The 22,759-nt window shown below is 33.9% G+C and overlaps 4 protein-coding genes and 1 non-coding gene across 5 annotated transcripts; 2 read left to right on the top strand and 3 right to left on the bottom strand.

Moving 5' to 3' along the window:
• Positions 3,103–5,851, top strand: LOC105160044 (alpha carbonic anhydrase 7-like). The gene is made up of 7 exons (XM_011077309.1): positions 3,103–3,199; positions 3,776–3,987; positions 4,222–4,328; positions 5,046–5,148; positions 5,242–5,400; positions 5,639–5,692; positions 5,768–5,851. Exons 1-7 carry the CDS (start codon positions 3,103–3,105, stop codon positions 5,849–5,851), a joined length of 816 nt encoding a protein of 271 aa, XP_011075611.1.
• On the bottom strand, positions 9,435–9,506 carry TRNAT-UGU. Its single transcript has one exon. It is a non-coding gene; the product is annotated as a tRNA-Thr (tRNA).
• LOC105159851 (alpha carbonic anhydrase 4) lies at positions 11,453–14,845 on the top strand. Its single transcript, XM_011077055.2, has 7 exons — positions 11,453–11,787; positions 13,154–13,371; positions 13,544–13,650; positions 13,756–13,858; positions 13,987–14,163; positions 14,267–14,320; positions 14,394–14,845. The coding sequence occupies exons 1-7, from the start codon at positions 11,697–11,699 to the stop codon at positions 14,466–14,468; spliced, it is 825 nt and encodes a 274-aa protein (XP_011075357.1). The 5' UTR covers positions 11,453–11,696; the 3' UTR covers positions 14,469–14,845.
• LOC105159850 (probable calcium-binding protein CML49) lies at positions 14,731–17,000 on the bottom strand. The gene is made up of 5 exons (XM_011077054.2): positions 16,493–17,000; positions 15,502–15,548; positions 15,233–15,408; positions 15,106–15,124; positions 14,731–14,984 (listed from the first exon to the last, which is right to left on the bottom strand). Exons 1-5 carry the CDS (start codon positions 16,983–16,985, stop codon positions 14,880–14,882), a joined length of 840 nt encoding a protein of 279 aa, XP_011075356.1. The 5' UTR covers positions 16,986–17,000; the 3' UTR covers positions 14,731–14,879.
• LOC105159849 (S-formylglutathione hydrolase) lies at positions 18,794–22,759 on the bottom strand (the record flags this gene model as incomplete). Its single annotated transcript, XM_011077053.2, is given in 7 exon segments — positions 18,794–19,168; positions 19,542–19,607; positions 19,684–19,782; positions 20,118–20,314; positions 21,106–21,153; positions 21,869–21,986; positions 22,589–22,759. Coding segments are annotated over 7 exon segments (861 nt in total). The 3' UTR covers positions 18,794–18,988.

Below are 22,759 nucleotides of genomic sequence, written 5' to 3'. Positions count from 1 at the left end.
TTGAACTAAGAAGTATTTGCGTTGTAAATGAATATGATCCAGTTATACAAAGTACATGAAGGACAACAAGACTTAGTTGCAAGAAAAATGTCTTTCTTTAAAGGATATTGCCCTTTGGCCCCGTTAAGTACATTGCTAACGTATTAAAAGGGTATTTGTCTACCTCCTTCTTCTAGAATCAGGACAAAACTAATTGCTTAAGGGGTGGCTGACTGAAAAAGATACAGGGTGTCGCCCAGCAAGGGTTTGACCAATAGAGCGATCCATTCTAGGTACTTCTTGAGCTCTTTGAAGGCTTGCTGACAAGTGCTATCCCATTCGAAATTTTTAGCTTTTCTTAACGTATTGAAAAAGGATAGACTTTTCTGAGCAGACTTAGAAATAAATCGAGTGAGGCCGTTATTCTCTCAGTCAACCATTATACCTCATTGACGTTGGTGGGAGCCTCCATATCAAGAATGGTCTTATCTTTAGAGGACTGGCTTTGGTACCATGCTGGGGCACCATGAACCCCAAGAAACGCCCACCACTTACCCCAAATGCACACTTTCAGGGTTGAACTTTAGTCAGTACTTCCTAAGAACTGCGAAGGTTTCCTCCAAGTCTTTGAAATGCTCACTAACCTCCTTCTTACTAGCATATCATCCACATAAATTTCAACATTTCTTCCTATTTGAGAACGAAATATTTTATCAATTAGTCTTTGTTACGTAGCCCCCCCATGTTTTAGACCAAAAGACATGACCACGTAACAAAAAATTCCGTCGGAAGTGATAAAACATACCTTTTTGTGATCTTCAAGTGCTAACATAACTTGGTGATATCCTTGCAATGCATCCATCATACTCAATAACTCGCATCCTAACGTGGAGTCTATCAATTGATCAATCCAGGGCAAGGGATAAAAATCTTTGGATATGCTTTATTAAGATTTCTGAAGTCCACGCGCATCCTCCATTTCCCTCCACGTACCATTCGGGGAAATGTATTTCCCTTGTGTGCCTAGATGCTAACAATCTATTTACTTTGGCTTGGATGATTTTATCTTTTTAGATACGAAATGTCGTTTCTTCTATTTGACAGGCTTAACATTAAGATCTATATTAAGATGATGAGTGATGACACTTGCATCTATCCCTTCCAAGTATTGGGGTATCCCGATGAATATGTTTATATTTCGTTGGAGGCACCGAAGCACATCCTCCCGAATTTTGTCCTCCATCTTCGATCCAATTCGGGTGATCGTTTTGGGATTCCAGGTATAAATTTGATGGTGAGCAATTCTTCCGCGGGTTGTACATTGATAGGGGCACCCCTCTTTACTTCAAGTTCTTCACCAAGTACTAGGTCTTTTCCTCGCTTCTTTGATGTTCTTTTTCCAACATCTCCTCTAAACTCCGTTTTCTTCCCTTCTTGATAGCTTCCCCACAACATTTATGAGATTGCAAAAGATCCGCTTGTATTTTGCCCACTCCACCTGTCACAGAAAACTTAATCTTCATATGATAAGGGGATGGCTTAAAAAGCATTAAAAGTGGGACGCCCCAAGACGGCGTTGTAAGCCGAAAGTATGTCCGCAACTAACAATTATAGCAAACAAGTCCGAAAAGGTATAACTCCCAAGGTTAATGGGAGTGAGATCATGCCCCTAAGATGTAACACCTCTCCTGTGAATCCAAATAATGACGTGTCCACAGCCTCTAGGGGGATGTTCCCCCATTGCATTTTATCATTTGCTTCCCCAAACAGTATATCCACCAAATTATACGAGTCCATGAAGATATTCCCAACTTCGTAATTAACCAACAAGGCGGTGATAACCAAGGCATCATCGTGAGAAGCCTTCGGCCTAGATCATTCTGCTTGTCCGAACCAGATAAGGGGGTTGTCTTCCAAAATCTTTACATCCAACACCTCCTTCACTGTTAATCCATGCGCTTCTCGAACCTGGGATTTTCTAGCACTCTATGAATATCCTCTTATTGGACCTTTGGCGTTCATCTTTATAACACCCTTTCGTCGGGGATCACTGGTCTTAGGCCCTCCACCCGTCGAGGACTTGGGCACTTGGGTCATAGAATGGGCTTTGAATTTGAATTAGGGTCAACGGGGGGCTCGTGGGTCGTTTTCCTCTCTCTTGGGCTTCGCCCCATTTAGGCTACTTGGGCTTCTTAAGGGAGGTGGGTCAGCTGAGCCCTCTCAGTAAGGTTGGGTTGGATCACTATGAGCCTAAACCCATAATCCTTCATCCTGTGTGGTTTGGGTTGTTGTTTTAATCCACAACTTAGGTTATCCTTCAGTACTATTTATTTCTTTTTATTTTCTTGCAATTGAGATGATACATATAAAACTATTTAATTATGTAACAAATGCATGAATAAATAAAATAATTAATAATTTGAAATCCTTCAACAAAATTACTTTCACATAATTAAAATTTTTAAATATAATTTAAATTATAGTTAAATTAATCTGTACATATTCTATGACAATAATTAACATATTTAATTTTTTTATATTTTTATATTGTTTATATAGTTGTATTAAATTAGCATTTTGATTTTTGAAATATAAAAAATCTAATATTTCTTACCTTTTTTTAATTTAATCTCCTACTAATTATAATCATATTCCAGTATCCTTTAAATTTCAATTTTGACCAACTGCTATTTTATAATTTTTATTTTTTATTATTTAAAATTATGGTAATTGGTTGCTTCATATCTATGGAGAATATTAAAGATTATTTGCCTTAATTTTCAAATTCCACCTATATGATTTTTCAAAGTTTCAGTATTTAATTTTCAAAATTTATGCATTGTTAAATGGTAAATATCAATGCTTAATAAAGAAAAAATATGATGTATTTTCTAACAAAAACATAAGATATTTTAATCTTTTCATATTTTTTAAATTTTAAATTTGATAAATCTTTATTAATGTCTTTTCAGTATGTTAGGTGTATGTTTTATTTATACACAAATATATGTTTATATATATAAACATATAGACAAGATATGAATAAAAGAGCTATTTGCATATATCCAATTTATTAATAGCTAGCACGGTATCGTCTTCACCTCAAGAACAAGGATTGGGATTATGGGCGTCAAGAACAATAGCTCGACTCTCGTTTGGTTCAGTTGTTTTTTCTTAACATTGCCTTTCATCACTGTGAATGCCAATGATCTTGAAACAGGTAATGACTTTTGTTGCTATATGAATTCATTATAAGAAATATAACATTTATTAGGCATGGTTAATAGTAAATAGACGTAGCATATAGTTATTAGCCACAGCCGTAAAAAGGTTGTTGGTCGTAGTTTTTATCAAGGTGGCTAAAACATTATCACAGCTAAAAAGCCATGATAAATGTTTTTATTATGGCTCTTAATTATAACAAATAATTTTTTTATGGTGAAAAATGAGATTTTTTGCATTAATTTTATTTAATCATGGTTGATAATAGTTACTTACTGTGATTTTTAGCCATAGCCATTAATATTGTAATTAATAGTTTGTTTTTTAGAATATTTGCAAGCTGAGTTTTGCCTCCGTTTAAAAAGTAAATAATTTGACTTCGCAAAGTGTTATGAAAAATAAATCGAAAAAATTATTAATCTAAAAATAGTCTAATAACATTTATTATCACGACGTATATTGAAAAATGCTAAAGTTTCTGAAGTATTATAACCATAAAAAAGAAAACATAATGCAATGGAGTAGTGAAAGATTACATTCGAATTTACATTGTATTGTTTCTTTTTGTTCACAGATGACGAAACTTCCTTCTCCTACATTGTGGGGGCTAAGACCGGACCTGAGAATTGGGGCACTCTTAACCCAAATTGGACACTTTGTGGAACTGGAAAAAGTCAGTCACCAGTTAATATCCTTGAAGTGAAGCTTAACCGTTCACTTGGTGATCTGAATAAAAATTATCAGCCAGCCGAAGCTCTACTCAGAAACACAGAGCATAAAATTGAGGTAATTAAATCGATGATCGATCTACCTTATTGTTATAGACCATTTTACTTTTCATTTCGTTTTAAAATAAATTAATTATAACGTTTGGCTATTCAAACTAAGAATTTCAAAATGAATGTTTACGCTAAATTCTCATTGTAATATTTCCGACCAAACCTTGTTAATATTTTTATAAGTTTTAATTATGTGAAATTTCGACTGAGGATGTTTTATTTTTCCTTTTTTCCCTCCTAGGTCAAATGGACAGGAAATGCGGGAGGTATCATAATAAATGGTGATGAGTTTAAATTGCAGCAAAGCCATTGGCATATTCCTGCAGAACATACTGTGAACGGAGTTAGGTATATATATTGGTTGCTAAATATTATGGAACATATTTGGTTTACGTATTCCATTAATGAAAAATTCTAGTTCGAAATCGATTAGGTCAAATTTGAGTCATATGGCAAGTGTAATATACTTATCATATAATTGGTATATAGTTTAAAAAAAGTGACACTTATTTTATGATTGATTTAATTTTGATTCGAGCAAAAATAAGCATTAACTGCTGCATAAATTTAGTTATATGGGATGAAATTATATTACTTTTGGTGCACTAGACGATAATGAACCAATCACTCAAGAAGCGTAATTATTTAAAACTCAAAGGATATTATGTATTTTATTAATTATAGAACATAATAGTCATTTTATACCAGTTTTGTTCCATAAAATTTGTGTAGACTATATAGAAATTGGTAGATGATTTCAAAGTAAAATGTATAAGGTATATCTATAAGTACCATATGTTTCTTAATAATTCATATATTAGTATTGCATACTTCGTCTATAAACTTTCAAATGTTATACAAATGCATATTTATATTTGATCCCACATCTTTTTAATTTTTGTAATTTTAATTTTTTTGTTCCCGGAGTTCACCATTTTGCTCCGAAAAAATGCATATAATCCTCACATAATATTTTAAAATTAGGTTTTTTTTTCTATTGGTCCACTAACACTTTATTATATACGACTGCTTGTTGATCAATGCTCACTGAAACTCTTTTGGTAGATTTGATATGGAGTTGCATATTGTTCATGCCAACTCGGGAGGAGATATTGCTGTTGTTGGTATTTTGTACAAGTTAGGACAGGCTGATCCTTTCCTTGGACAAGTGAGCAATTTTGATTTACCACTATACCCCCAATGTTTTTGCACTTGGCTTTATGAATGATATATAGTCTAACATTTTCGTCATGGCTTGCAGTTTTTACAATATTTGCCATTGGCTACTCGAGAAGGATATCCTTTGGGGAGTGTTGATCCATCAAGTATCAACATTTCAAGCAGAGAATATTACAGATATAATGGTTCTCTGACAACTCCTCCGTGCTCTGAAAATGTTACTTGGACAATATTTAAGACGGTCAGTTAATTATAGTTGTTCTGGAGTACTTCTACCAAAATCCTCAAATGGTACTAATCCCTTAAGATATATTTCGGATTTAAGAGGAAACTAAAACAAAGAACAACGTCTCTCCATGAAAATACATTTGCTTTATTTATTTCCCCCCGTAGTTAGTTACGGTTATCGATTGTTTTTTTCGAAATTATAGCAGTTTCCATTTCTAAATCCTCTCTTACATTCTTATTTTGTTTTGCAGGTGAAAACAGTCTCGATCGAGCAAATAGATACGCTAAAAGATGTTATTCATGATGTAAGCGTGTAATTGAATGTTTCTACTGGCAATATTACATCGTCTCACTGACAAAGCTGATTTACTTATTTTCAGGAGAATACAGGAAACGCAAGGCCAATTCAACCTCTAAATGGAAGAACTGTATACATCTTTGAACCAGAACCTTATCTTCCGTGATGCTAGTTGAAGAAGGAACAACAAACATCATAATATTGCCTCATACAAAATTTATGCAATCCTGTCTTATGTATGTAATAAACTCAAAGCACAACTTCTTCGTACCATGTAATATGAACCTTTAAATTAGGCATTACTATAAATAAAAGTAAACATACGTTGCAAGTTTGCAACTAATTAATATATATGTAATTGTTCATTTTATAAGTTACAAATAATTACTTGTTCATGTGAGTAATGTATTTCTACATACATGAACACAAATTCTTTGGATGCTATCAAAAATAAATATACAAATATCGTACACGATCAAAACTACATTGAAAATTGTATGGTAGAAGCTCGAGGAAGTGGATGGATAGTTAATTAGTTCTGCCCGCATCAATGGTTTGAAGTGCAGATCGTTGAATCATACATATTGATACTAATAATTTTATCTTTATTTTATGACATCATGTCTAACATAAAGATGGAAGTCTTGTATGATCTATTATTCATATTGTAACATGAAAGGGCTTGACGAGTCAAAATTTCATTTAGTTCTACGATAGGAAAGGAAAAGTGAAAGGAGGGTTCGAGTGGAATTTAATTTTTATAAGAGAAATATAATATTTTTTATTTAAATTATCTTGATAAAGATTTCGAAGAAGAAAAATTCAAATATTTCTTCCTATTTGGTACAATTAATAAAAAATAAATTAGAATGGGAGAATTAATTTCAGTATTTGATATCGGCTAATTAAGTAATAAAGTTGATTTTTTTGCTAAAAATGTTTTATTTTTATCCTTAGTTTTTCAACGTATAATTGAATGAAAGAGGTGATGAAGATTTAATTTTGCATGTAATTAGTTCAAGCCTAACTACGAATTTATGACACAATGACAATAATATAGTATATAATTTCTGCTTTTTTTATTTTTTACGAGTAATCTAATAGTTTTAACTTAGTAATTATATATGGACCTGACTTTGAATTTACTAACTCAATTATTCATACCAATGAGTTGAAATGATATCCAATTAATTATTTGCTTCAGATTTATTAATTTGAAATGACTTTTTTAATTTATAATGGTTTTTGTAATAGATAGTCCTATTGCAGTTAAATAGGGCGTACAAACTATTTGTAACAACTTGATATAAAGTTGTTACAATTTGTAACGGTCTTTATACCCACCTTTGTAAGCCATTACAAATCTAGTCACTTGAAAAAAAATTAATTTGGAACTACTTTTGTAACGATTAGGTAGAATATGATTTAATTGTTATTGTAACAGCCTTTGTAACACATTTAGGTATGGTTGTGCTCGATATTCAGATTGCTTTTTGTAATACTCTTTGTGACGATTTTGAATTATATTATATTTATTTTTGTCACTGCTTTTGGAACGGCCAAGTTCGAAATTGATAATTATTTTTGGCACAGTCTTTGTAATGACCTAACTATTTTATCTGTTCTTGGAGTATTACAAAAGCCGCTACAAATGCAGTTACAAAAAATTGTTAGTTATTTAAATACATTTTAATATATTTTATTTAATTTTATGTAATATCTTTTAATATTTATTTTATTTAACTTTATTTAATATATTTTAATATTTATTTTTCTAAAATTAAATAAATGAATTTATATAAAAAAACACATAATATAACAAAATAATAATGATGTAATTAAAAAAATAAAAATATTGTTTTAAAATTTTTATTCTTAAAAAATATAAAAAAAATCCTAATCTAAATTACTATCCCCTACGGCCGAATGTCGCATCGCCGTCAGGTGCCAAGGGACTCAGGCTCTAGATAATTGGACCAGTTGGGATCGATGCTTCTGATGTACCGGTTGAGGGCCAACACCCGATCATTTAGGTCGAGGCATTGCAACTGTGGTGGCGAGGGTGGAGCAGTCGAACGATTGGGCTATGATGGTCCAGCAACCGAGTGGTGGGCCTCGGAGCTGAGACCGAATACTCGGCCCCTCTTCTGACTGCCAGCTGCTGACATCCAGACCTGCTGCTCGTTCGGGGCTATGGAGTCTTGAGACAATAATGAAGGTTCTTCATTGTTGTTGTACTGTCTCTGGCGTTCCTCCATCATCCTCAAGAACATCTACTGCAAACATGTTAAATAATTAGATTAAAAGTAATAATTTAAAATTAAAAGAATAAATTATGTCAATTACTTTAATTACTTACCGTGACCTCCTCCGCCCTCAGGCCGCTCCACTATCCGTTCTTTTTTTTTTGTAGACCTTCTCGAACACCTCCATCTGAGTGATGGGGCGTCCGAGTAGTGTCTCCTATTAAAAAATTATTGTAAAAAATAATTAAAAATATAAGAAATTAAATAAAATTACTAATATGCGTTAAAATACTTATCGTCTTCTGTTTGTGCGCCCTAATGGATGACGACCCCTCGTTGTAGATGGTCGCAGCTGCTTCTGAGTTGACCTTATTCTTGGCACACTGTGTCAGAAATTTTGGGCTCAACTAAAACTCCAGGAGCTGGTTGTTGTGCTCAATGTAGTACAAGTATGAATAGTCCATCCTTTTGGTAAATTTTAAGTTTACATCAACAAGGTGATAGCATGGTTGTACCTTCATGTCTCTTATTAGATCGATCCAATGACACTTGAACAGAACAATGTGCAAGTTCGGAATAAGTGGGTATGCCAATTGAATAATATCTTCGATAATTCCGTAGAAGTCATTATCCTCGTTTGTATACGATGAACTTTTGACACACACCTCATTCATGGTTGACTTACCGGCGTTGTAACATTCCATGTGAAAGTTGAACCCTTTCTCAAAATAGCAAGGGACCGACGTTACTTCTGCACTTGGATTTCAATAATGTCACTTCAGGAGTTCATTGTCAGTATAGTTCAACTCCGGATGTACCTACACGTTCATATATTAATCAAATATTTTAAATTTGGACACAACATACTTGTAAAAATTCAAAAAAAAATTTATATCAACTTACACGTCATTTGAACCAATTCTTAAACTCAGTCGATACAAGTCGATCAATAATTGGGTTAGCCGAATGGTGGTGCTGGTACAATCATTCAAGTATGATCTGTAAGTTCACACAAAAAAAAAAATTCAATGGATAAATGTAAAAATGGATGTAGTTTGAATAGCAAAATATAAAAATAGATATAGTTTGGATGGCAAAATATAATTTATCCTTTCGTAAATTCCAATGATACTTTGATAAAATTTCATAAAATTACTCTTAATTTTTCTTTCAACATTTAATGAATAGGTCGAGATAAACAGTACCAGCCCTTAAATGTGATGGTTCAAACTTCAATCCTTGCCAATACTAATTAATAAGTGATTATTATGTATCGTATTCGCAAGTCAACCCAATATGTGAACCAAAATTCGATTCAGTCTAGTAATTAAAGTTGATATTTAAAAACCTAATAATTACGATATTTAGTCTAATCTCATATATATCCTTTAATTTTGCTTAATAAAATCAATAAATTACATGTTAACTAAATAATACATTCAAATTTTCAATATAAGCATAAAATTATTACATTTCATATACCATGTAAATATAAAAGGAAAATGCCCCCATGCAGGATCGAACTACAGACCTTCAGTTTACAAGACTGAAGCTCTACCACTGAGCTATAGGGGCTAGATCGATAGTCAAAAGTTGTATAATTAAAATTGACGTTATGCCCAGCAACAAAAATACATTTACAAGGTATAACTTAAGGTTCTAATTATAGAAAAGAAACAATAATAATAATGAGGAGCTGGTTGCAAATTTTTGTGAATTTTAGTCGATTTTTGGTGGTGCTATGTTAATGCTATGAATGCATATATATAGAAAAAGAAAGTAGCCAGTAATACTTTGGGGCTGGCTGCTAGCTTTTGTGAACTTTAATCTATTTCTATAGGTGTTCTATTAATGAGTTTTGTAATTATGTAAAAAAAAAAATTAGAATAATTTGTATAAATAGATGATCAGAAATATCAATATAGTGATCGTTTTATAATAAGTTCTCTCTCCTTTTTAGTCCATCCATTAATGTCGCCTACTTCCTTTCTTATGACTTATTAGTCTATTTTATTGGAGTTTGGCACCTCATTAATAAAGGAGCTTTTCTGAGGTTTGTACCCCTTGCTGTTTCAAAAAAATTATAAATATTCTCTTGAAATTAACGATTTTCTAACAAATATCCGTACATGGGCTATCATAAAAGAATATTTGCAATTTTTCAAACAAATTTATAATTATGGCAGACCTCATAAGAGTCAATTGTGATTTACACTGAATTCATCTGTGAATGATTTTATTATGCATTCTATGTTAGGTAGGTTTTTCTTTTCTTTTTATTTTGTAACTTTTTGTTCAATGATGAGAAACAATTAGTTATATGATTACCTTTTACTGTTGCACACAACAGAGATATTTTATTTATACAAGTCTATGGATTTATGTATATTTATCATTTAATTATAAATTTATCTATATATGAACAATTATTTCATCATTTATTATGATACCACTAAAAAAATTATAGTAAATAAAATTATGGGTAAAATACACTTTGGCCGTTCAACTATTATTGAGGTAAAATTCACCCCTCCCCCCCCCAACAAAATTATCAGATGTAACACTTACTCCTCTAAAACTATATATTTAAACAAAATTGTTCTTAATTATATGTATATTTTGTAGTACAAAGTATTTTCTTCAGAAGTAATCAGAATTGCAATAAAATAAAATATAATTGGTAAATTAAATTTTCAAATTGTAGACTAAAGTGTAAGTAAAAAATTATGTAAAAAAATAGTATTAACAAGATTATATAACTTTTGCATTTTTATTTTTTCAATAGATATGTAATATAATGTCATATTCTCAATTAATTCAATTATTTTTAAAATTTGGACATGTGATTTTTTCTGGAGTAGTTGGATATTATATTACATTAATTACATATATACTTATATATAACAGGGCGATATTTAACTTTGACTACTTTATTTTGAATTAATTTGATTTTGAGTATTTTAAGATTTTTTAATTAGTGAGGAATATGATTGGTCATTAATCAAATTCTCATATATAATTCTTCAGTTAATCTTGATTAGGAAATATTAATTAAGAAATATACATATATTAAAATTCATTGACTCTTAATTAAAAGTCATATATACTATTAATTGTATATATATATATATACACTTAAATTTTGCCATAAGATTGGTAAAAATTCAATAAAATTATTAATATTGCCATAATTGATGCAGCACTTTTATAGCATATTATTTAATTTGGTACTTTAATTTATTTAATTATCCCTATCATTACCATATATATACTTTTATTCCCTGGCCATAGAAAGGTAAACAAAAATTAAAAAATACAAATATTGTTCTTGAATTAGTGTATCAATAATAATTTTAAATTATTTTTTCTTTTGTTAAAATGTGATATTTTAAATTAAGAAAAACTACAAATATTTTTGTGATATTACAAATAAACAAATTATTCTTTCGTAAAAAAAATATTGATTTACTTTGCTGTATAGACCACAATAAGAACACTTGAGACGAAATTAGCACTTTTATTCATGTCTTGTGGCCCGAATCTTTGTTCTTGCGCGTGATTCTTTCTCTCTGTAAACCTTTCTTGAAATATATATATAGGTCTGCATGTGTCTGTTTCCTAAAACAAGTGCTGGCAGCTATTTCTCCGAGGTAGTCTATAGCCTGTAGCACTCTCTTCTTGTAGAAAGTAAGAAGCGACCGGCGGAAGGCTGCGCCGCCACCTCACGCGGACCCCCTCACGGCGGCATTTGGTGTTGGAACGATCATGGGCTGCATTCCCTGTCATTCTCCGTTCATCGTATGGCTCCTCTTCTGCTCCCTTTTCATCACCCTGAATGCTCATGAAAATGAAGTGGGTAAGATTGCATATTAATCTCTCTCTCTCTCTCTCTCTCTCTCTCTCTCTCTCTCTCTCTCTCTCTCTCTCTCTCAAGCTTGGTTTCTTTCCTGAGAAACTTCAATTTCAGTGTGTGTGAAATTGATGGGAGGATGAGTTTAACTGGATCAGATTTTGCTTGTGATGAGAGTTAGGAGGGATCAATGCAATAAATTTGATCCTTTCTTGTCATAAAAATCGGAATTAGTGTAATAAATCTTGATCAATCAATCAAGTCACTTGTAATGAATGCTGTATATGATCATCTAAAATCGTAGTGAAGAAGTTCATTAATGTGTGTGACTGTGTGCGCCTGTGCGGGTATTAATCTTTCATAATTTCACCTGTATATATTACTGGCATATAAGCCTCGAACAACACACCTTTACATGTGCACGATACGATTCCCCAAAATCATAATATATATTTCTATAATGTAAGAAAAACCTTGTATGATTCTCGTCATTTGTTATGTTTGAGTGACTCATAAACTTCATTAACTAATCTGCACATAAAAAGCATCATGTCGATGGATGCGTCTCCATTCAGTAATATAGTATGTCATTTTTTACGACAAAATCGTGCATAAAAAGGTTTCTTAGATGTATAAAGTGACGGACGATGTTTCCTTTTCTGTTTTTGGACTTCATATTCTACTCGGTAATAAGTTTAAGTATAATATTGTACTTTTTCAGCTTTATATTACAGAACTCTTGCCTCAGTTTTCTCTTTTACAAAAGTCCCAGCATCTCTTTTTGAATCTTGATTTGAGATCTTGCAAGCCATGTGCAAAATAATATGTAGGAGTTAAACGGGCATTGCACTTGTTATGATTCCGGTCAGGAGAAGCCTACTTTTGTTTTGAACTAATGAGTCGTAAAATTCAAGTAATTAGTTCACAACAACATAGACAAAACATGTGCGACGTCGAGTTTAACTACTAACATAGACATAACATAACATGTGCAACAGTGTTAGTGTTTCGTTGTTTGCAACTAGAGCTGCTGTTTATCTGCTCAGAGCTCCCTTTTATGTTAAATAATTGGTTAAACTATTCTTTTTTTTTTTTAAAGAACAGTTAAAAGATGTGTTATCTTGATCCCATCTCAGGAGAACTATGCATGCGTTCATTACATTAAGATCATGTTATTGCATCATGAGGAGATACTTTTACTATAAACATAATGTTATATGTGAATAATTTGAAGCAGATGCATGTTTGTGTCTGTCACATGCTGTCTTTTTATTTCCTCTGATATCTCTCCAATCCTAAGAAAGAAAAAAGATGAAAATTTTCAGTTCTTGATAGTTTTAGACCTCATTGTTGTGTTGTGGTGTAATAACAGAGAATGAATCTCCATTTACCTATGATTGGAACTCTGATAGAGGACCGGGAAATTGGGGGAACCTCAACCGGAAGTGGAAAGCCTGTGGATTTGGAAAACTTCAGTCACCAATTGATCTTAATGATGATAGAGTTTCGATCGTGCATACGTTGGGGAACTTGAAAAGAACCTACGAACCAGCTCCCGCTGTAATAAAAAACAGGGGACATGACATAATGGTGAGCTTACTCGAACATGTTGTCTCCCTTGTGAATGTGTTTTTGTTCCAAAGATTGTCACTTTACCTGCTAGCTAGAAGCTTGTTTCGATTTTCATTCTTTTTGTGAGAAGTAGGAAGCATTGTGTCTTGTGGCATGCAATGTAGTAATATCCTTTGAGGATTTCTATCAGGTAGCATGGGAAGGAGATGCAGGAGGCGTTGTAATAAATGGGACCGAGTTCAAGTTACAACAGTGCCACTGGCATACTCCTTCTGAACACACTGTGGATGGGAAAAGGTTGCTGAAAGTGTTTTCTCCACTGTATATATGTAGAGGACAACCTTTTTTCATCAGAAAAGAGGGTTGCTGTTTAATGAAAGGTCACTCATGTTTTCTTTGCAGGTTCAAGATGGAGATTCATATGGTTCATAAGAACTCTCGCGGTCAGATTTCTGTCGTTGGCATCCTGTACAAATTGGGACGTCCAGACCCGTTTCTTGCAAAGGTGAGCGGTCTGGTTCGGTTCTTGATGTTGTCTTAACATTTTCTTCACCAAATGAGACTAATAATCTTCATGACTCTGCAAAACTCCAGATATTGTACTGACACTTTAGGATGTTTTCCCTCGTACAGCTTCTAAAGCAAGTACAGCTTCTAAAGCACGTCAAAACAGTTGGTCATGAAGGAAAGTACGTGGGGTTTGTTGACCCATGGGGTATCAAATTCGGAAGTAGAAAGTATTTCAGATACATCGGTTCTCTAACAGTCCCACCATGCACAGAAGGTGTTCTCTGGACAATACTAAAGAAGGTGAGTTCGTTCTTTGTGGGTTCATAAAGACTTAGCAACTTGGCCTCGAACCTTTCTGTCTGAATTTGAGGCTTTAAGAAGTTCCAAATGCGTTGTTTTGCAGGTTAGGACAGTCTCAATAGAGCAAATAAGAGCACTAAGGGATGCTGTTCACGATGTAAGTGTATTACCAAGTGCCAGATCTCTTTTAGTAAATTGTGGGTTCTTCTTATATTCTTATTCCATTGCAGGGATTTGAGGAAAATGCGAGGCCAATTCAGCAATCAGACGATATAACAGTGTATATGTATCGTCCCAAGACTTGATAAAAGTTAGGCTACAGAGCTCAGGTACAGAAGTGAAAAGAGAAGGGATGAAAAAGCATGCTGCTGCTGTTTTCTGAGAATCTTGTTACTGTATGTTGTTTGATTTCAGTACTTCAGAATAATACAGTTGAGCATTGCTTGTGCTTTAAATCATGTTTGCTGTAACCCAAATCCAGGGCAATTAAGAGGGAAGCTATTCAGGTTGAACGACGTATAAAAGAGAAAAGCATAATTGATAAAAACCCGCAAAGGAAGTAGCAAATTATAGTGCAAAATGAACAAAGATTACAATAAGAAAATCAACTGCATAAACAGGGGAAGGATTCATAAGCAGAAGTCCCAAGCCAGAAAAAAGATTACAGTGCAAGAAGAGCAAAGGGATGTTACAAGGAGAAAATCAACTACATTGCACTAAGCGATGAGGAAAGGCAAAACGGTTAGCATGAAGGATTCGTAAGTGAAAGTTGCCGAGCCAGAGAATGCAGTATCCTTCTCCTTGAATTTCTCAGTCAGTCCCTGCACAACACCATTCGTCATTAGAACTGGTCTTCTCAGAACAAAATTAAGCCAAACTTAAGTACCCAACAGGAGTTTAATGAGCGATAAAAGGGAAAGGAAAACGTTACAGATGGCCTACCTTAACAGTGAGACAGCACCTGTGCAAGGAAAAGATAAGCAGGCATATATATTAGTCAAATTAAATATGTACAAGGAGAAGAATGGAGAATATAATGAATATAAACAATCATCAACATGGAACATACTCTATGAAATTGTCGTATTCAATAGCCTTGTTTTTCCCGCCACTTTTATCAAACTTGGAAACAAGCAAATCCAGGATCGCAGGCGATACTGAAAATCCAAGACTAAGGAGAGCGTCTCTCAATTCTGATGCATCAATCTTGCCACTTCTGTCCCTATCAAACCTCTCAAATATCGCCTAGATTAAAAAGAAATTAAACAGATAAGATGCAAAAGGAGAAGACATCATCTTAATGGACGTAAAAAAGTGCCAAAAGAATTTATAACTGACCCTCCAGCTCTGAAGACTGTAAAAGACTTGAGTAAATTCCTTTGGACCTGTTAGAAGATATAGCAGCAAATGAACAATCTTGATCTATGAAAGGACTAGTCACGAGGGTGTTAATACAAGTTCGCATACATCGCATCCTGTCAGACACTCTTATCAAATCCTTTGTTTTTCTTTACTTAATTGGAAAAGGATAATCTTTTCATCGACAAAATAATAGAAATAGAGCTATATTGTTTTCACAATGAAAGAGTTAAGAGACTCCTCAAGCCTTTTCGAACCAACACCGCAGTGGAAAGTTCACAACTGGGGAGCGTTTTGAATTATCAATCTCTTGGTACTGCCCCAGTAAACCACATGTTTAAGAAATTTTATGTGGGACTACCTACAGTCTTTCACACCAAATGGTATTTCTTTTATCCCACCCATTTTAAAATCACATTTAAATTCTTCAAAACCACCAGAAAGGTCAAAAGCAGGTGGAATCTTGATAATATGGACAACATTACATCATAGTATCAGAAAGTCTTTGACTTTCTCCACTATTGCCTCTGTCAGTCCAAATATTTAATGAAATATCGTGCTGTGTGATGCATAAATGACCAAGTCTAGTGTTCCTTCTTCTACGAAATTATCGGATAGACCGGGTTGGTCCTGGCGCTTTATTTCATGACATCATACTTTGATATTGTTACATAGGCCGACATGCGACTCTTGGAAGATAAGAGGTAGTAAGCACAAATCTTTAGAACTACTATGTATTTGCCGGAGCACGCATTTAACAACCAAATTCCCAGAATTCATAAAATTTTAAACCTCCGCTACACTGACAGAGTAAACTAGACACCACGAATATGCTTTGAGATAAGAATTTGCGCATAAATTAACCCAAAAAAGTTAAAAAAGACAATTAGCATTCCCATTTGTACCAAATTTCTGCTAGCATAAACACTCAGAACAGAAGAAAAAAGAGTAGAATTGCACAAACGCATACCGATCTTTCTCACGTTACTGTTGGTGAAAAGATACATAAGCAGATGAACAGTCCTCAGCCCAAAGCTCTGGTTATACGACGACAGCGCTCGCTGAAGCTCCTTATCATCAATAAACCCGCTCCCATCCTGATCAGCCACCTGGAAGCACGCGATCACGTTGGGATCAGTGCCAGGTGGAAACGCGGAGGGCACGAGCGACGCAAAGGGGCTCCCGTACGGCGCGGACGGCGGCGGCGCAGGGTAGCTACCGTAAGACTGCGGCCCACCGGGGGGGGCTGAGGGAGCCGAATAAGGAGCGGAAACCGGTGCGTAAGGTGAGGATTGGTTGGGGGGATGTGAACCCGGAGGCGGAGCACCGTAGGGGGCGGAGGGGTAGGATTGGGACGACGGCGGCGGAGCGCCGTAGGAGTAGCCGGAGGGGTTGTGGTGGGGGTAGTTGGACATGTTGAGAGACTCTTGGGAAACTGTAAAGACTGGGGAGATATTGATCATTTTGAAAGGGAAATAGTGCTTTTCTTATAGCGGTGGGGGTTTCGTATTTGGGCCTTGGATTCTCCGGTATTTCCATTTTGCCACTCTTGCTTTTCTATCCACTTTTTCCCTATTAAACGCACATTTATGGGATATAATTATCCCAATATTTACTGAAAATAGTGAAAATGATTTATTTAACTCCTTGAGGATTTAAAATGGGTAATTAAAATAATACAAAAAATTATCCATTTTTTAGAAAAACAATATTGAAAATTAAATGTAACGCCATTATAGATTTTCAAGTATAATTACAATATTTAGCCATCTAAATGCCGTAAAATCGCATTTTTTTTTTTCGAGTTGATGTATAAATTACTTAAAACAACTTTTTGAATTCTTTCGGTATAGCTTTAGCCATATTGTATCAAAATGATACTGCCCCTTAATATATAGTAAGATAAGTCAAAAATATCTAAATATATTCATTTCTCGTCAATAAAAATTCTTTATCCGTATATTCAGTCCTTTAACAAATCTGACTATCTTTGTCTTATTTTTGTCTTGAATTGCAACAAATTACTATAAACCCCGCCTATGGATTAGTCGACATTTTGGATAGATTACCAACGAAAGCTCCTATTTTTATATTTGTCGTCCCTTATTTTAATTCTGAATCTCAAAATAATTTCTTCGACTTATTTTTCACATCATTTATTAGGTATTATTTAGACATATTTTATGAATTTATTAAATATATAATCTTTTATAATTAGTGTTGGGTGGAAACGGTAATTTGGATTAAGTCAAGGGTTAAATTGGTAAATCAGACAAAAAGATCTCGGACCCGTAATCGACGATTACGCGTCTGATAAATAAAACCCACGTGGCCGATCTGTACATTTGTAGAGGTCAATGCAAATTTGGTGTTGACTTTTAAGTTCAAGTCAATGTTTTTTGTATTTAAATAAAAATTACAAATTCCATTTGAATACTCTCAATTTGGGCACTTGAGCCTTTTTTTATTTATATTTGGGCAACACTTTATTCTCTTTTAATGTAATTATTATTAATAAAACATTGCAAATGGGATAATGGGGATTACATATATTAGAATTCAATTACAAGATCCATATCTTCAAAATTAAGTTTCATTTTCATATATTCCTTTGTTTCAAAATTATATTTCATTTTTTTACATTCCTCAATTCAAAATTAAGTTTCGTTTTTGTACATTCCATAATTTGGGTTAGTAGATCGGATTTTAATTTGAAGAAAAATTATCAACCTTGTAAAAATAGTCCTCGTCCTGAATTAAGGATGACGACGGGCTGAGTTTCAAAATTTTGAATATGTTTTACTTACATAAACATTAAACTGTTTTGAATGATTTATATTATTATTTTAATTTATAAAAATATTAAGTTTATGTATTATATATAAGTATAAGTAAATTATACATATCTTTTATATATGTACAAATATATTTTATATAAGTTTATATAAAGCATATATATATATATATATATATATATAATAAACGCGTCGGGTCTGGAGCAGTTAAAATACGGACTCAGGCCCCACCCCAAACCTTTCCAAGACTTCAAAATCTACCCTAATCCGGGTTCGGATTTGGGTCCAGACTGGCCTAACTCAAACTCTCGTATATGGAAAGTTGGCATAAGTTCGATTTCCAATTCAAGGGAATTAAAGAATAAATTCTTGATAATGTTATAGCAAGAGAGCATTTACCTACAATTATTTTATTTTAGTTTAAGCATTGATTTTTGATAATTTTGAGCAAAAAGCTGATAAGTGCTTAGAAGTAATTTTGAACAACACCGTATATGGAGTCATCACCATGGTAAAACCAGAACAGAGATGTCTTAAAAACAAGTGTGGAGCACCAGAACACAGTCACAAGTAATCTTCATGCAATATACAAATTCTAGGACACTTGGTAGAGATACGGACACCGTCTTTTTTTGTTTTTTCCAAAAATTACGCAGGGAGAGACGATCATATTATAGGTTAAGGGCCTGAGCGTGGTGGCGGATATGATCATCTATGAAAGTAGCAATGAAATAGTAGGAGTGGTCGTAACCAGGCTGCATTCGCAGCAGTAGAGGAACATTAGCCTTCTGACACGCCTCCGCAAACTTGTGTGGTTGGAGTTGTTCCTTCAAGAATTTGTCATCGTCTCCCTGCACAAAATGGCATATAAGACTAGCAGTTAAGAGCTCTGTCTACACAGATAATCCAAACGAACACTTGGTCCGGTGATGCACGCTTTCACCAAGAAAATGTTTTTTCAACATATGTCGATGATAAGAATGAACTCTTACCAACTATAATATCTTTCGACAAACTTGCATATTGATAGCACTATTTCTTGTGCTGAGAAAAAAATCTCACTTTATTCCACTAAAACACAAGTTTTTCCACTATCCTCTTAAGGAAAAATTCTCCTATTTTGTGTCTGGTCCATCTTCAACCAACATATCAATTTTCGGATCGTTTCGCAGTAATTTCAAGCTGATGATAAAACAATTGAAGTGATTGAATTAGGAATTTTACCTGATCGATTAGGATAGTTGCGGAAACGTTATTGAACTTGGATATGAGACATGTGGCATCGTATTCCTGCATATTGATAATAATACATCATAAAAGATTTAGCTAAAGCATTTATGATGATGTAATTACAAACAAGTCGTACCTCCCAGGAAGTTTTATTTTCTCCCAAGTAGTTTGTGAAAGCTTTCTGGCCCCAAGGACAATTTACAGGATTCACAATAGGTGAAAAAGCCGACACCGACTGAAAATAAGCAATGGGGAACATCAAAAACCAATCAATCCAGGTGAGAAAAACACAATGACGGAGCTACAGAATGATAATTAGTACTTAAGCAATGATCAATCAAGATGTAAACTTTTTACTGTACCCCAGCTACCGCACAAGGAAAGGAAAAGTGTCATCGTCTAACAATATCAGTTAATGCAGTATAAAAGCAGAATAACTGTGCTTTTTTTTTTTTTTTCTGCTTTTTGCCCGTAAAAGAGAGTTATCAGAGTATAAAACGTTCTATTTTCCAGCCACATCAGTAAAAGATTAGTAAATGAATCAAAAAGGGAAATGTTAAACTTGATTACCTTGTATTTGTCCAGATTCTTTAGGTAAATAGTAAGCGCACCATGTCCGCCCATTGAATGGCCAAATATAGATGCCCGGGCTGTATCGAGCTGTGGAAAGTTCTCCCGAAGAAGTGCTGGCAATTCCTTGACGATATAGTCATACATCTGCCAGTTCTTCCACTTCTCTTGTGTTGCATTGAGATAAAACCCAGCACCTGCAAAGAAATAAATAAATAAAATATATTGCAGTTCTTGATATTATGTGTCGACTGGGATCTTGGAAAACTGCGACCAAATCAAGGCTTCTTGAAGATTATATAGCAAAATAAACCATTTGATTATCTGTTCACAAGACTGGCAGAATAATTCTTATTTCTCCAGTAGCATCACTGTAAAGAGTTCGAAGATGTGCCAAGAAAGAGTTAGCATGTTCTCCATTTGCACTGAACTCTAAGTTAAAGTGAATGAAAATCAAATCGTCACAAAATAATTTGCAGTATTTTTAAAAGAAAGAAACTCGCTTCCAGAAAGTAATCCTGAAAAAAACTCTCATCCATGTTATAGTACACCAGATTATGACATTTGATGCCTATGTGCTTTTGTTTTATTTATGAATATCATATGTAAAACGAGAATGATAAAAGTGAAGTGACGAATCCAATGAAGGCATGAAGGCTCGGAAATAGAGTATAAGAAAATAACTCTCTAGGTGATACATGTCCTCTATCATCTTACTGTCATCAGTCACAAGTACAATTCTAGAATGAAACAAATAGGTAGCAGATAATTCAAATGTCAATGTCATAATGTTATGCACAAAAAGTTGGTTTTGAGAGCGAAGCAAAAATTATGGGATTAGTAGTAAGTAAAAGTGATGCGAGGCTGAATGTGTACAATCGTGGAACTACATTCCATGAAGTGTTAGATTTAGAGCCTACATTACATGTATTTGTCAAGTGATTGAGTCAGCCAAAAAGCAATTGTATGTAAATCTTTAGAGACATACCTACGCCAAAGTCCCAGCTGTCTGACTCTCCTTCGACATTCAAGCCTCCTGCAATTAAAGACACATGATTTGCTACTAGAACCGCAAAAAGTTTTAGCTATATTATCAGGAAGAATGTATTTTATGACATAACGTATCAAGATTTTTAGCATAAAATAGGTAGACCAAAACTTGAATAAGTTGAAGAAGAGATAAAAACAATAGGGGGGCTTAAATTTTGAACTCGAAACCAAACCTCTACATTTAATAACTTACTGTAAGTAGATGATTTTACCTCCAAAATGCTGTAAGAACAGATCATCCTTACTCACCCAAGAGTTTTCAAACATATAAATCGAACAAGCAAAATAGCAGTGAATCAGATATTGTTGCCAGGGGGATTGTTTCCTAAGTACATAATATATTAATGCTATTATTATCTAAACAAACAGAGCAAGATGAAATTGAGTTAAACTAATAAAATCAGTCAGCTAAAATTAAAAGATTGTTATGTATACAAAATTCAACAGTTCGAAAGCACTGGGGTCTTTCAATTCCACTTGAAGCCATCATCTTGAATTTGTTTGATTGACAATCCTAATTTAATTGCTTAAGTGATGGATGAATAACCCCTAAAATATTAATATACACTCACAAGCAATACCAAATCCATAAATCAAGGTATATTACATATTTGTCGCAAGGAAATAATAAAAATCAGATCAATGGGTATACACACATAGTTAACATTACCGAATAAAAAGTTTCGGGCAAGAAAACTCACTTGGAGAAGTATCAGGGGCAATCAGAGCAACACCCTCAGCTGAAGCAACTCGCTGAGCACCGGATTTGACTATAAAATTCTCATCCGTGCATGTAAGGCCAGAAAGCCAGTAAATTACCTATAAATGATTAAAGAAAGCAATCAGCATGGTAAAATATGAGGTCACAATTCCTAGAGAGACGCTACTCGCCTTTCAGGACTATGTCAGCAGCTTGAGAACTAATCATACCAATTAAAATTAAGAAAATGTAAACTTTGAAAAATCCAAATGACTCAAATACTTCAAAGAAAAAAACCATTCAACGATTATTCATAACAAACACATTATGGATGAAGCTAACACATATTTACTAATCAACTTTGAAATACACCCCATAAGCAAATACAAGAATACTTTTTAACATAAAAGTCATTAATCCCGAAGACTTTTAAAGATTATTACTGCTACAAAATGCAAGAAATCAAGAAACTGATATGACTACTCAAAATCTAAGAGAGCCCAGAAACAAATGTCAAGACACTACTACTCAAAATCAAGACTCGAGAACCCAGAAACCCAGCAATAAACACACTCATACAACAACAAGATCCAGCAATTGTAAGTAAACATCAACTAAAAACTCAATCTTCAGGCATATCAACCTAAAATCAGGAACTTTTGAAGAAAATTGAGAAATCGGCATCATAAAGGGAAAAAAAAAAAGCATCCCGAGGACGTACAGGGAATTTGTGGGAAGCGGGAGAAGAAGGAGGGAAGTAGATGTAGAAGGTCATTGCGCAACCCAGCGTTTGACTGTAGTGTTTGTATCTCCTGTTGAATCCACCGAACATCTTAGCGCTGCTGATTTCCGTTGGTTTGTTGCTGGACTCCATGTCTGCACACACACTAGA

This window comes from Sesamum indicum, linkage group LG4 (genome assembly GCF_000512975.1).
Source record: "Sesamum indicum cultivar Zhongzhi No. 13 linkage group LG4, S_indicum_v1.0, whole genome shotgun sequence".
Lineage (NCBI taxonomy): Eukaryota > Viridiplantae > Streptophyta > Magnoliopsida > Lamiales > Pedaliaceae > Sesamum > Sesamum indicum.
This window is presented reverse-complemented; position numbering and strand designations above follow the sequence as displayed.

Excerpts from the sequence above, each read along its gene's own strand:
- LOC105160044 (XM_011077309.1), top strand. The coding sequence starts at position 3,103 with ATGGGCGTCAAGAACAATAGCTCGACTCTCGTTTGGTTCAGTTGTTTT. Across the intron at positions 5,149-5,241 it reads CTGATCCTTTCCTTGGACAA|TTTTTACAATATTTGCCATT; the intron begins GTGAGCAATTTT and ends CATGGCTTGCAG. Across the intron at positions 5,401-5,638 it reads CTTGGACAATATTTAAGACG|GTGAAAACAGTCTCGATCGA; the intron begins GTCAGTTAATTA and ends TTTGTTTTGCAG.
- LOC105159851 (XM_011077055.2), top strand. The coding sequence starts at position 11,697 with ATGGGCTGCATTCCCTGTCATTCTCCGTTCATCGTATGGCTCCTCTTC. Across the intron at positions 13,651-13,755 it reads CACACTGTGGATGGGAAAAG|GTTCAAGATGGAGATTCATA; the intron begins GTTGCTGAAAGT and ends TTTTCTTTGCAG. Across the intron at positions 14,321-14,393 it reads TAAGGGATGCTGTTCACGAT|GGATTTGAGGAAAATGCGAG; the intron begins GTAAGTGTATTA and ends ATTCCATTGCAG.
- LOC105159850 (XM_011077054.2), bottom strand. The coding sequence starts at position 16,985 with ATGATCAATATCTCCCCAGTCTTTACAGTTTCCCAAGAGTCTCTCAAC. Across the intron at positions 15,549-16,492 it reads CAGTAACGTGAGAAAGATCG|GTCCAAAGGAATTTACTCAA; the intron begins GTATGCGTTTGT and ends ATCTTCTAACAG. Across the intron at positions 15,409-15,501 it reads ACAGTCTTCAGAGCTGGAGG|GCGATATTTGAGAGGTTTGA; the intron begins GTCAGTTATAAA and ends TTTTTAATCTAG.